Raw genomic sequence first — 15,944 nt, 5'->3', positions numbered from 1 at the left:
CTTTTTTTTTTTTTTTATACTTTGTCGCTGTCTCCCGCGTTTGCGAGGTAGCGCAAGGAAACAGACGAAAGAAATGGCCCAACCCTCCCCATACACATGTACATACACACGTCCACACACGCAAATATACATACCTACACAGCTTTCCATGGTTTACCCCGGACGCTTCACATGCCTTGATTCAATCCACTGACAGCACGTCAACCCCTGTATACCACATCGCTCCAATTCACTCTATTCCTTGCCCTCCTTTCACCCTCCTGCATGTTCAGGCCCCGATCACACAAAATCCTCTTCACTCCATCTTTCCACCTCCAATTTGGTCTCCCTCTTCTCCTCGTTCCCTCCACCTCCGACACATATATCCTCTTGGTCAATCTTTCCTCACTCATTCTCTCCATGTGCCCAAACCATTTCAAAACACCCTCTTCTGCTCTCTCAACCACGCTCTTTTTATTTCCACACATCTCTCTCACCCTTACGTTACTTACTCGATCAAACCACCTCACACCACACATTGTCCTCAAACATCTCATTTCCAGCACATCCATCCTCCTGCGCACAACTCTATCCATAGCCCACGCCTCGCAACCATACAACATTGTTGGAACTACTATTCCTTCAAACATACCCATTTTTGCTTTCCGGGATAATGTTCTCGACTTCCACACATTTTTCAAGGCTCCCAAAATTTTCGCCACCTCCCCCACCCTATGATCCACTTCCGCTTCCATGGTTCCATCCACTGACAGATCCACTCCCAGATATCTAAAACACTTCACTTCCTCCAGTTTTTCTCCATTCAAACTAACCTCCCAATTGACTTGACCCTCAACCCTACTGTACCTAATAACCTTGCTCTTATTCACATTTACTCTTAACTTTCTTCTTCCACACACTTTACCAAACTCCGTCACCAGCTTCTGCAGTTTCTCACATGAATCCGCCACCAGCGCTGTATCATCAGCGAACAACAACTGACTCACTTCCCAAGCTCTCTCATCCCCAACAGACTTCATACTTGCCCCTCTTTCCAAGACTCTTGCATTTACCTCCCTAACAACCCATCCATAAACAAATTAAACAACCATGGAGACATCACACACCCCTGCCGCAAACCTACATTCACTGAGAACCAATCACTTTCCTCTCTTCCTACACGTACACATGCCTTACATCCTCGATAAAAACTTTTCACTGCTTCTAACAACTTGCCTCCCACACCATATATTCTTAATACCTTCCACAGAGCATCTCTATCAACTCTATCATATGCCTTCTCCAGATCCATAAATGCTACATACAAATCCATTTGCTTTTCTAAGTATTTCTCACATACATTCTTCAAAGCAAACACCTGATCCACACATCCTCTCCCACTTCTGAAACCACACTGCTCTTCCCCAATCTGATGCTCTGTACATGCCTTCACCCTCTCAATCAATACCCTCCCATATAATTTACCAGGAATACTCAACAAACTTATACCTCTGTAATTTGAGCACTCACTCTTATCCCCTTTGCCTTTGTACAATGGCACTATGCACGCATTCCGCCAATCCTCAGGCACCTCACCATGAGTCAAACATACATTAAATAACCTTACCAACCAGTCAACAATACAGTCACCCCCTTTTTTAATAAATTCCACTGCAATACCATCCAAACCTGCTGCCTTGCCGGCTTTCATCTTCCGCAAAGCTTTTACTACCTCTTCTCTGTTTACCAAATCATTTTCCCTAACCCTCTCACTTTGCACACCACCTCAACCCAAACACCCTATATCTGCCACTCTGTCATCAGACACATTCAACAGACCTTCAAAATACTCATTCCATCTCCTTCTCACATCACCACTACTTGTTATCACCTCCCCATTTACGCCCTTCACTGAAGTTCCCATTTGCTCCCTTGTCTTACGCACCCTATTTACCTCCTTCCAGAACATCTTTTTATTCTCCCTAAAATTTACTGATAGTCTCTCACCCCAACTCTCATTTGCCCTTTTTTTCACCTCTTGCACCTTTCTCTTGACCTCCTGTCTCTTTCTTTTATACTTCTCCCACTCAATTGCATTTTTTCCCTGCAAAAATCGTCCAAATGCCTCTCTCTTCTCTTTCACTAATACTCTTACTTCTTCATCCCACCACTCACTACCCTTTCTAAACAGCCCACCTCCCACTCTTCTCATGCCACAAGCATCTTTTGCGCAATCCATCACTGATTCCCTAAATACATCCCATTCCTCCCCCACTCCCCTTACTTCCATTGTTCTCACCTTTTTCCATTCTGTACACAGTCTCTCCTGATACTTCTTCACACAGGTCTCCTTCCCAAGCTCACTTACTCTCACCACCTTCTTCACCCCAACATTCACTCTTCTTTTCTGAAAACCCATACTAATCTTCACCTTAGCCTCCACAAGATAATGATCAGACATCCCTCCAGTTGCACCTCTCAGCACATTGACATCCAAAAGTCTCTCTTTCGCACGCCTGTCAATTAACACGTAATCCAATAACGCTCTCTGGCCATCTCTCCTACTTACATAAGTATACTTATGTATATCTCGCTTTTTAAACCAGGTATTCCCAATCATCAGTCCTTTTTCAGCACATAAATCTACAAGCTCTTCACCATTTCCATTTACAACACTGAACACCCCATGCATACCAATTATTCCCTCAACTGCCACATTACTCACCTTTGCATTCAAATCACCCATCACTATAACCCGGTCTCGTGCATCAAAACCGCTAACACACTCATTTAGCTGCTCCCAAAACACTTGCCTCTCATGATCTTTCTTCTCATGCCCAGGTGCATATGCACCAATAATCACCCACCTCTCTCCATCAACTTTCAATTTTACCCATATTAATCGGGAATTTACTTTCTTACATTCTATCACATACTCCCACAACTCCTGTTTTAGGAGTATTGCTACTCCTTCCCTTGCTCTTGTCCTCTCACTAACCCCTGACTTCACTCCCCAGACATTTCCAAACCACTCTTCCCCTTTACCCTTGAGCTTCGTTTCACTCAGAGCCAAAACATCCAGGTTCCTTTCCTCAAACATACTACCTATCTCTCCTTTTTTCACATCTTGGTTACATCCACACACATTTAGGCACCCCACTCTGAGCCTACGAGGAGGATGAGCACTCCCCGCGTGACTCCTTCTTCTGTTTCCCATTTTAGAAAGTTTATACAAGGAGGGGAGGATTTCCGGCCCCCCGCTCCCGTCCCCTCTAGTCGCTTTCTACGACACGCGAGGAATACGTGGGAAGTATTCTTTCACCCCTATCCCCAGGGATAATATACATATATACACACACACACACACACACACACACACACACACACACACACACACACACACACACACACATACATATATATACATATGAAAAATGTAAGAAACAATTTAGAAAACAAACTTTTAGCTTGAAATGAATGAAAAAATTGAACGTCACATAATGGTTCAACCTCTGGCTATGGAAAAGGAAATGTACAATTTATTCACACAAACGTCAATAGCAGTTCTCATCAATTTCACCACTGAATCAATAAGCTTCAATGTCTAAGCTACATTTTTCTCCAACTTCACTATATATATATATATATATATATATATATATATATATATATATATATATATATATATATATATATATATATATATATATATATATATATATATATATATATATATATATATATACATATATCTTCTGTTTCCCATTTTAGAAAGTTAATACAAGGAGGGGAGGATTTCTGGCCCCCCGCTCCCGTCCCCTCTAGTCGCTTTCTACGACACGCGAGGAATACGTGTGGAAGTCGAGAACATTATCTCGGAAAGCAAAAATGGGTATGTTTGAAGGAATAGTGGTTCCAACAAAGTTGTATGGTTGCGAGGCGTGGGCTATGGATAGAGTTGTGCGCAGGAGGATGGATGTGCTGGAAATGAGATGTTTGAGGACAATGTGTGGTGTGAGGTGGTTTGATCGAGTGAGTAACGTACGGGTAAGAGAGATGTGTGGAAATAAAAAGAGCGTGGTTGAGAGAGCAGAAGAGGGTGTTTTGAAGTGGTTTGGGCACATGGAGAGGATGAGTGAGGAAAGATTGACCAAGAGGATATATGTGTCGGAGGTGGAGGGAGCAAGGAGAAGAGGGAGACCAAATTGGAGGTGGAAAGATGGAGTGAAAAAGATTTTGTGTGATCGGGGCCTGAACATGCAGGAGGGTGAAATGAGGGCAAGAAATAGAGTGAATTGGAGCGATGTGGTATACCGGGGTTGACGTGCTGTCAGTGGATTGAATCAGGGCATGTGAAGCGTCTGGGGTAAACCATGGAAAGCTGTGTAGGTATGTATATTTGCGTGTGTGGACGTATGTATATACATGTGTATGGGGGGGGGGGGGGTTGGGCCATTTCTTTCGTCTGTTTCCTTGCGCTACCTCGCAAACGCGGGAGACAGCGACAAAGTATAAAAAAGAAAAAAAATATATATATATATATATCCCTGGGGATAGGGGAGAAAGAATACTTCCCACGTATTCCCTGCGTGTCGTAGAAGGCGACTAAATGGGAAGGGAGCGGGTGGCTGGAAATCCTCCCCTCTCGTTTTTTTTTTTTTTTTTTTTTTAATTTTCCAAAAGAGGGAACAGAGAAGGGGGCCAGGTGAGGATTTTCCGTCTAAGGCCCAGTCCTCTGTTCTTAACGCTACCTCGCAAACGCGGGAAATGGCGAATCGTATGAAAAAAAAAAAATATATATATATATATATATACATTTATTTAATATACTTTGTCGCTGTCTTCCACGTTAGCGAGGTAGTGCAAGGAAACAGACGAAAGAATGGCCCAACCCACCCGCAAACACATGTACATACATACACGTCCACACACGCACATATACATACCTATACATCTCAAAGTATGCATATATATACACACAGATATATGCATATATACATATGTACATAATTCATACTGTCTGCTCTCATTCATTCCCGTCGCCATCCACCACACATGAAATGACAATCCCCTCCCCCCGAATGTTAGCGCTAGAAAAAGACACAAAGGCCACATTCGTTCACACTTAGTCTCTAGCTCTCAGGTATGATACACCGAAACCACAGCTTCCTTTCCACATCAAGGCTATACAAAACGTTGCATGGTTTACCCAAGACGCTTCACAATTGCACGCCTTTCACCCTCCTGCATGTTCAGGCTGCGATTACTGAAAATTTTTTTCACTCCATCTTTCCACATCCAATTTGGTCTCCCGCTTATCCTCGTTCCCTCCACCTCTGACATATATATCCTTTTTGTCAATCTATCCTCACTCATTCTCTCCATGTGACCAAACTTTTTCAAAACACCCTCTTCTACTCTCTCAACCACACTCTTTTTTTACCACACATCCCTCTTACCCTTTCATTACTTACTCGATCAAACTACCTCACACCACATATTGTCCTGAAACAGCTCATTTCCAGCACACCCACCCACCTCCGCACAACTCTATTCATAGCTCAAGCCTCGCAACCACATAACAATGTTGGAAACACTATTCCTTCAAACATACCCATTTTTGCTTTCCAAGATAACGTTCTCGACATCCACATATTTTTCAACGCTCCCAGAACTTTCGCCCCCTCCTGCACTCTATGATCCACTTCCGTTAACATGGTTCCATCCGCTACCAAATACACTCCCAGATATCTAAAACACTTCACTTCCTCCAGTTTCTCTCCATTTAAACTTACCTCCCAATTCACTTGTCCCTCAACCCTACTGTACCTAATAACCTTGCTGTTATTCACATTTGCTCTTAACTTTCTTCTTTCACACACTTTACCAAACTCAGTCACCAGCTTCTGCAGTTTCTCACCCGAATCAGCCACTAGCGCTGTGTCATCAGCGAACAACAACTGACTCACTTCCCAAGCTCTCTCATCCACAACAGACTGCATACTTGCCCCTGTCTCCAAATCTCTTGGATTCATCTCCCTAACAACCCCATCATAAACAAATTAAACAACCATGGAGACATCACGCACCCCTACCGCAAACCAGCATTCACTGAGAACCAATGACTTTCCTCTCTTCCTATACGGACACATGCCTTACATCCTCGATAAATACTTTAAACTGCTTCTAACAACTTGCCTCCCACACCATATATTCTTAATACCTTCCACAAAGCATCTCTATAACTCTATCATACGCCTTTTGCAGATCCATAAATGATACATACAAATCCATTTGCTTTTCTAAGTATTTCTCACATACATTCTTTAAAGTAAACACCTGAACCACACGTCCTCCACCACCTCTGAAACCACACTGCTCTTCCCCAATCTGATGCTCTGTAGATGCCTTCACCCGCTCAATCAATACCCTCCTATATAAGTTCCCAGGAATACTCAACAAACTTATACCTCTGTAATTTGAGCACTCACTTTTATTCCCTTTGCCCTTGTAAAATGGCACTAGGCAAGCATTCCGCCAATGCTCAGAAAATCACCATGAGTCATACATACATTAAATAATCTTACCAAAAAGTCAACAATACAGTCACACACTTTTTTAATAAATTCCACTGCAATACCATCCAAGCCCGCTGCTTTGTCGGCTTTCATCTTCCGCAAACCTTTACTACCTCTTCTCTATTTACCAAATCATTTTCCCTATCCATCTCACTTTGCACCCCACCTCGACCAAAACACAATATACCTGCCGTTCTATCATCAAACACATACAACAAACCTTGAAAATACTCACTCCATCTCCTTCTCACATCCCCATTACTTGTTTTCACCCAATTAGCCCCCTTTACTGATGTTCCCATTTGTTCCCCTGTCTTACGCACTTTATTTACCTTCTTCCAAAACATCTTTTTATTCTCTTTAAAATTCAATGATACTCTCTCACACCAACTCTCATTTGCCCTCTTTTTCACCTGTTGCACCTTTCTCTTGACCTCCTGCATCTTTTTTTTTATACATCTCCCACTCATTTACATTTTTTTCCATGAAAAAATCGTCCAAACGCCTCTCTCTTCTCTTTCACTAATAATCTTACTTCTTCATTCCACCGCTCCCTACCCTTTCTAATCAACCCATATCCCACGATTCTCATGCCACAAGCATCTTTTGCGTAAGCCATCACAGCTTCCCTACATACATTCCATTCCTCCCCACTCCCCTTACTTCCTTTGTTCACACCCTTCTCCATTTTGTACTAAGTCTTTCCTGGTACTTACTCAAACAAGTCTCCTTCCCAAGCTCACTTACTCTCACCACTCTCTTCACCCCAACATTCTCTCTTCTTTTCTGAAAACCCCTACAAATCTTCACCTTCGCCTACACAAGATAATGATCAGACATCCCTCCAGTTGCAACTCTTAGCACATTAACATCAAAAAGTCTCTCTTTCGCGCGTCTATCAATTAACACATAATCCAATAACGCTCTCAGGCCATCTCTCCTACTTACATACGTATACTTATGTATATCTCGCTTTTTAAACCAGGTATTCCAAATCACCAGTCCTTTTTCAGCACATAAATATACAGGCTCTTCACCATTTCCATTTACAACACTGAACAACCCATGTATACAAATCATTCCCTCAACTGCCACATTACTCACCTTTGCATTCAAATCACCCATCACTATAACCCGATCTTGTGCATCAAAACCACTATAACACTCATTCAGCTGCTCCCAAAACACTTGCCTCTCATGATCTTGCTTCTCATGCCCAGGTGCATATGCACTAATAATCACCCATCTCTCTCCATCAACTTTCAGTTTTACCCATATCAATCTAGAATTTACTTTCTTGCATTTCATCACATACTCCCACAACTCCTATTTCAGGAGTAGTGCTACTCCTTCTATTGCTCTTGTACTCTCATTGACCCCTGACTTTACTCCCAAGACATTCCCAAACCACTCTTCCCCTTTACCCTTGAGCTTCGTTTCACTCAGAGCCAAAACATCCAGGTTCCTTTCCTCAAACATACGACCTATCTCTACTTTTTTATCATCTTGGTTACATCCACACACATTTAGACACCCTAATCTGAGCCTTCGAGGAGGATGAGCACTCCCCGCGTGACTCGTTCTTCTGTTTCCCCTTTTAGAAAGTCAAAATACAATGAGGGGAGGATCTCTGGCCCCCCGCTCCCGTCCCCTTTAGTCTCCTTCTGCGATACGTGAGGAATGCGTGGGAAGTATTCTTTCTACCCTATCCCCAGGGATATATATATATATATATATATATATATATATATATATATATATATATATATATATATATATATATATATATATATATATATATATATATATATCTTTTTCTTTCAAACTATTCGCCATTTCCCGCATTAGCGAGGTAGCGTTAAGAACAGAGGACTGGGCCTTTGAGGGAATACCCTCACCTGGCCCAATTCTCTGTTCCTTCTTTTGGAAAATTGAAAAAAAAAAAAAAAAAAAAAACCGAGAGGGGAGGATTTCCAGCCCCCCGCTCCCTCCCCTTTTAGTCGCCTTCTACGACACGCAGGGAATACGTGGGAAGTATTCTTAATCCCCTATCCCCAGGGATATATATATATACATATATATATATATATATATATATATATATATATATATATATATATATATATATATATATATATATATGTATATATATATATATACATATATATATATATATATATATATATATATATATATATATATATATATATATATATATATATATATATATATATATTATTTTTTTTTTTTATTATACTTTGTCGCTGTATCCCGCGTTTGCGAGGTAGCGCAAGGAAACAGACAAAAGAATGGCCCAACCCGCGCATATACACATGTATATACATACACGTCCACACACGCAAATATACATACCTATGCATCTCAATGTACACATATATACATACACGTCCACACACGCAAATATACATACCTATACATCTCAATGTACGCGTATATATGCACACACAGACATACACATATATACACATGTACATAATTCATACTGTCTGCCTTTATTTATTTCCATCGCCACCTCTCCACACATAGAATAAAAAGCCCCTCACCCCTATTGTGTGCGAGGTAGCGCTAGGAAAAGACAACAAAGGCCCAATTCGTTCACACTCAGTCTCTAGCTGTCATGTAATAATGCACCGAAACCACAGTTCCCTTTCCACATCCAAGCCACACAGACCTCTCCATGGTTTACCGCACACGCTTCAATTGCCCTGGTTCAATCCATTGACAGCACGTCGACCCCGGTATACCACATCGTTCCAATTCACTCTATTCCTTGCACACGTTTCACCCTCCTTCATGTTCAGGCCCCGATCACTCAAAATCTGTTTCACTCCATCTTTCCACCTCCAATTTGTTCTCACACTTGTCCTCGTTCCCTCCAACACTTACACATATATCATCTTGGTCAATCTTTCCTCACTCATTCTCTCCATGTGACCAAACCATTTCATACCACCCTCTTCTGCTCTCTCAACCACACTCTTTTTATTTCCACACATCTCTCTTACCCTTACATTACTTACTCGATCAAACCACCTCACACCACATATTGTCCTCAAACATCTCATTTCCAGCACATCCACCCTCCTGCTCACAGCTCTATCCATAGCCCACGACTCGCAACCATACAACATTGTTGGAACCACTATTCTTTCAAACATACCCATTTTTGCTCTACGAGATAATGTTCTCGACTTCCAAACATTCTTCTAGGCTCCAAGAATTTTCGCCCCCTCCCCCATCCTATGATTCACTTCCCCTTCCACGGTTACATCCGCTACCAGATCCACTCCCAGACATCTAAAGCACTTTCCTTCCTCCAGTTTTTCTCCATTCAAACTTGCCTCCCAATTGACTTGACCCTGAACCCTACTGTACCTAATAGCCTTGCTCTTATTCACATTTACTCTTAACTTTTTTCTTTCACACGCTTTACCAAACTCATTCACCAGATTCTGCAGTTTCTCACCTGAATCAGCCAACAGCGTTGTATTATCAGCGAACTACAACTGAATCACTTCCCAAGCTCTCTCATCCTCAACAGACTTCATACTTGCCTCTCTTTCCAAAACTCTTGCATTCAACCCCATCCATAAACAAACTAAACAACCATGGAGACATCACACACCCCTGCCGCAAACCTACATTCACTGAGAGCTATGTATATATATATATATATATATATATATATATATATATATATATATATATATATATATATATATATATATATATATATATATATATATATATATATATATATATATATATATATATATATATATTTGGCTTTGTCGCTGTCTCCCCGCGTTTGCGAGGTAGCGCAAGGAAACAGACGAAAGAAATGGCCCAACCCACCCCCATACACATGTATATACATACGTCCACACACGGAAATATGTATACCTACACAGCTTTCCATGGTTTACCCCAGACGCTTCACATGCCCTGATTCAATCCACTGACAGCACGTCAACCCCGGTACACCACATCGATCTAATTCACTCTATTCTTTGCCCTCCTTTCACCCTCCTGCATGTTCAGGCCCCGATCACACAAAATCTTTTTCACTCCATCTTTCCACCTCCAATTTGGTCTCCCACTTCTCGTTCCCTCCACCTCCGACACATATATCCTCTTGGTCAATCTTTCCTCACTCATTCTCTCCATGTGCCCAAACCATTTCAAAACACCCTCTTCTGCTCTCTCAACCACGCTCTTTTTATTTCCACACATCTCTCTTACCCTTACGTTTCTTACTCGATCAAACCACCTCACACCACACATTGTCCTCAAACATCTCATTTCCAGCACATCCATCCTCCTGCGCACAACTCTATCCATAGCCCACGCCTCGCAACCATACAACATTGTTGGAACGACTATTCCTTGAAACATACCCATTTTTGCTTTCCGAGATAATGTTCTCGACTTCCACACATTCTTCAAGGCTCCCAGGATTTTCGCCCTCTCCCCCACCCTATGATCCACTTCCGCTTCCATGGTTCCATCCGCTGCCAGATCCACTCCCAGATATCTAAAACACTTTACTTCCTCCAGTTTTTCTCCATTCAAACTTACCTCACAATTGACTTGACCCTCAACCCTACTGTACCTAATTACCTTGTTCATATTCACATTTACTCTTAACTTTCTTCTTTCACACACTTTACCAAACTCAGTCACCAGCTTCTGCAGTTACTCACATGAATCAGCCACCAGCGCTGTATCATCAGCGAACAACAACTGACTCACTTCCCAAGCTCTCTCATCCCCAACAGAGTTCATACTTGCCCCTCTTTCCAAAACTCTTGCATTCACCTCCCTAACAACCCCATCCATAAACAAATTAAACAACCATGGAGACATCACACACCCCTGCCGCAAACCTACATTCACTGAGAACCAATCACTTTCCTCTCTTCATACACGTACACATGCCTTACATCCTCGATATATATTCCTGGGGATAGGGGAGAAAGAATACTTCCCAAGCATTCCTCACTTGCCATAGAAGGCGACTAAAGGGGATGGAGCCGGGGGGCTAAAAACCCTCCCCTCTTTGGATTTGAACTTTCGAAACGGTGAAACAGAAGAAGGAGTCACGAGGGTATTGCTCATCCTCCTCGAGGGCTCAGATTGGGGTATCTAAATGTTTGTGGATGTAACGAAGATGAGAAAAAGGGAGGAATAGGTAGTATGTTTAAGGAAAGATACTTGGATGTTTTGGCTCTGAGTGAAAAGAAGCTCAAGGGTAAAGTGGAAGAGTGGTTTGGGAATTTCTTGGGAGTAAAGTCAGGGGTCAGTGAAAGGACAAGAGCAAGGGAAGGAGTAGCACTACTTCTAAAACATAAGTGGTGGGAGTATGTGATAGAGTGTAAGAAAGTAAACTCTAGATTGATATGGGTAAAACTGAGAGTTGATTGAGAGAGATGGGTGATTATTGGTGCATATGCACCTGGGCTTGATGAGAAAGATCATGAGGGGCAAGTGTTTTGGGAGCAGCTAAGTGAGTGTGTTAGAAGTTTTGATGCACGAGACCGGATTATTGTGATGGGTGATTTGAATGCAAAGGTGAGTAATGTGGCAGATGAGGGAATAATTGGTGCACATGGGGTGTTCAGTTTTGTAAATGGAAATGTTGAAGAGCTTGTAGACTTATGTGCTGAAAAAAGACTGGTGATTGGGAATACATGGTTTAAAAAGAGAGATATACATAAGTATACGTATGTAAGTAGGAGAGATGGCTAGAGAGCGTTATTGGATAACGTGTTAATTGATTGGCACGTCAAAAAGAGACTTTTGGATGTGAATGTACTGAGAGGTGCATCTACAGGGATGTGTGAACATTATCTTGTAGAGGCGAAGGTAAAGATTTGTAGAGGTTTTCAGAAAAGAAGAGAGAATGTTAGGTGAAGAGACTGGTGAGAGTAAGTGAGCTATGGATGGAAACTTGTGAGAGGAAGTACCTAGAGCGACTGAGTACAGAATTGAAAAAGGTGAGAACAAATGACGTAAGGGGAGTGGAGAAGGAATAGGATGTATTTAGGGAAGTAGTGATGGCTTGCGCAAAAGATGCTTGTGGCATGGGAACCGTGGGAGGTGGGCAGATTAGAAAGGGTAGTGAGTGGTGGGATCAACAAGTAAGATTATTAGTGAAAGAGAAGAAAGAGGCGTTTGGACGATTTTTGCAGGGAAATAATGCATATGACTGGGAGATGTATAAAAGAAAGGTGCAAGAGGCGAAAATGAGTGCAAATGAAAGTTGGGATGAATGAGTATCATTGAATTTTAGGGACAATAAAAAGATGTTTTGGATGGAGGTAAATAAAGTGCGTAAGACAAAGGAACAAATGGGAAGATCAGTGAAGGGTGGCTAATGGGGAGGTGTTAACAAGTAGTGGTGATGTGAGGAGATTGTATTTTGAAGGCTTGTTGAATGTGTTTGATAATAGAGTGGCATATATAGGGTGTTTTGGTCGAGGTGGTGTGCAAAGTGAAAGGGTTAGGGAGGATTATTTGGTAAACAGAGAAGAGGTAGTAAAAGCTTTGCGGAAGATGAAAGCCGGAAAGGCAGCGGGTTTGGATGGTATTGCAGTGGAATCTATTAAAAAAAGGGGGTGACTGTATTGTTGACTGGTTGGTAAGGTTATTCAATGTATGTATGACTCATGGTGAGGTGTCTGAGGATTGGCGGAATGCTTGGATAGTGCCATTGTACAAAGGCAAAGGGGATAAGAGTGAGTGTTCAAATTTCAGAGGTATAAGTTTGTGGAGTACTCCTGGGAAATTTTATGGGATGGTATATGTTGAGAGGGTGAGGGCATGTACAGAGCATCAGATTGGGGAAGAGCAGTGTGGTTTCAGAAGTGGTAGAGGATATGTGGATCAGGTGTTTGCCTTGAAAAATATATGTGAGAAATACTTAGAAAAGCAAATGGATTTGTAGGTAGCGCTTACGGATCTGGAGAAGAGCATATGAAAGAATTGATACAGATGCTCTGTGGAAGGTACTTAGAATATATGGTGTGGGAGGAAAGTTGTTAGAAGCAGTAAAAAGTTTTTATCGAGGATGTAAGGCATGTGTACGTGTATAAAAAGAGGAAAGTGATTGGTTCTCAGTGAATGTTGGTTTGCGGCAGGGGTGTGTGTTGTCTCCATTGTTGTTTAATTTGTTTTTGGATGAGGTGGTTAGTGAGGTGAATGGAAGATTTTTGGAAAGAGGGGCAAATATGTAGTCTGTTGTGGATGAGAGAGCTTGGGAAATCATTTGTTGTTCGCTGATGATACAGTGCTGGTGGCGATTAGTGTGAGAAACTGCAGAAGCTGGTGACTGAGTTTGGTAAAGTGTGTGAAAGAAGAAAGTTGAGAGTAAATGAGAAGAAGAGCAAGCTTATTAGGTACAGTAGGGTTGAGGGACAGGTCAACTGGGAGGTAAGTCTGAATGGAGGAAAACTGGAGGAAGTGAAGTGTTTTAGGTATTTGGAAGTGGATTTGGCAGCGGATGAAACCATGGAAGCGGAAGTGAATCAAAGGTTGTTGAAGGGGCGAAGGCTTTGGGATCGTTGATAGATGTGTGAAAGTCGAGAACGTTATCTTTGAAAGCAAAAATGGGTATGTTTGAAGGAATAGTGGTTCCAACAGTTATATGGTTGCGAGGAGTGGGCTATAGATAGAGATGTTCGGAGGAGGGTGGATGCGCTGGAAATGAGATGTTTGAGGACAATATGTTGTGTGAGGTGGCTTGATCGAGTAAGTAATGTAAGGGTAAGAGAGATGTGTGGTAATGAATAGAGTGTGACTGAGAGAGCAGAAGAGATTGTTTTGAAACGGTTTGGTCACATGCATAGAATGAGTGAGGAAAGATTGACGAAGAGGATATAATTTTCAAAGGTGGAGGGAACAAGAAGTTGGAGACCAAATTGGAGGTGGAAAGACGGAGTTAAAAAGATTTTGAGTGATCGGGGCGTGAACATGCAGGAGGGTGAAAGGCGTGCAAGGAATGGAGTGAATTGGAACGATGCGGTATACCGGGGTCGACGTGCTGTCAATGGATTGAACCAGGGCATGTGAAGCGTCTGGGATAAATCATCGAAAGTTTTTTGGGGCCTGGATATGGCAAGGGAACAGTGGTTTCGGTGCATTGTACATGACAGCTAGTGACTGGGTGTGAACGAATTTGGTCTTTGTTGTCTTTTCCTAGCGCTACTTCGTGCACATGCGGGGCTAGGGGGTTGTTATTTCATGTAAAACAGTTAGCTCATTTAGAATTCCAATAAAGAATTATATAATCTACTGCAACTTTTACCATTCTTTTATATCAAATAAATTATCTTATGTATGATGATGGAAAATATCTTCCTCTTTATAAATAATCCTCTTCAACAGTGGAGGTGAACGAAGAAACCTTCAGGATTTAAGCTTCAGCTGGTACTATGCCTTCGGTGTGCATTTCTGCGAGGCTCATGCTACCCTTCCACGCAGTACCAGTACTCAGGTCTTCGTCCAGTTCCTGTGGTTGTACACCATGATACTAACCATTAGCTACTCGGCTAATCTGAAGTCTTTCTTGCTGGTGAAGAAACAACCGGCCATGATGGAGACCTTTCAGGATCTGTATGAGTCAGGCCTCGAAATGGGGGCTTTAGGAAAGCTATTCAGAGATGGCTTTGCTAAATCAAGTGATCCCTACATCAAGGTGAGTGAACAAAAGTATGTTGAGCCACGTCCACAACCTAGAACACTAACGCTAGCGAGGTTCCACGTCACACAAGGCTAAAAACCGTCGCACGTGTTGACATGCTTTGGACAGGAAGAACTTAACTATTCCTACTTTTAATCCGCAAACTTTCGTTATTTGTATCCTAGTGCGTCACTTTTTCATAAATGCGGCCATCCCGTGTGGTGATACTTGGTGAGAAAGTTAGTTCCAACACATCCCAGCACAAAATAAGGATATTGTTTACATCTTATTTCTTGAATCGTAAATTCGTGATACCTAAAGATACTAGCCTTGTACTGTAATATCATTTGTAACAGAAAGTCATGAACACGTAACACATCATAGATGCCAATATATTAAAAGTTTGAAAATCAAGAAAATTTAGTATCTATTGAATGCAAAGGTGAGAAATGTGGCAGTTGAGGGAATAATTGGTATACATGGGGTGTTCAGTGTTGTAAATGGAAATGGTGAAGAGCTTGTAGATTTATGTGCTGAAAAAGGACTGATGATTGGGAATACCTGGTTTAAAAAGCGAGATATACATAAGTATATTTATGTAAGTAGGAGAGATGGCCAGAGAGCGTTATTGGATTACGTGTTAATTGACAGGCGCGCGAAAGAGAGACTTTTGGATGTTAATGTGC

General features: G+C 41.8%; 1 protein-coding gene across 1 annotated transcript in view; it reads left to right on the top strand.

Moving 5' to 3' along the window:
* The window catches only part of LOC139748792 (probable glutamate receptor), an 80,470-nt gene that overhangs the window by 60,937 nt on the left and 3,589 nt on the right, over positions 1-15,944 (top strand). The window contains exon 7 of the mRNA XM_071662226.1: positions 14,964-15,273. Coding sequence (XP_071518327.1) covers positions 14,964-15,273 — 310 coding nt within the window. The remainder of the gene's footprint in view (positions 1-14,963; positions 15,274-15,944) is intronic.

Source organism: Panulirus ornatus, chromosome 5, assembly GCF_036320965.1.
Source record: "Panulirus ornatus isolate Po-2019 chromosome 5, ASM3632096v1, whole genome shotgun sequence".
NCBI classification, from domain to species: Eukaryota; Metazoa; Arthropoda; class Malacostraca; order Decapoda; family Palinuridae; genus Panulirus; species Panulirus ornatus.
The sequence above is the reverse complement of the archived record's forward strand: the minus strand, read 5'-3'. Positions and strand labels throughout refer to the sequence as shown.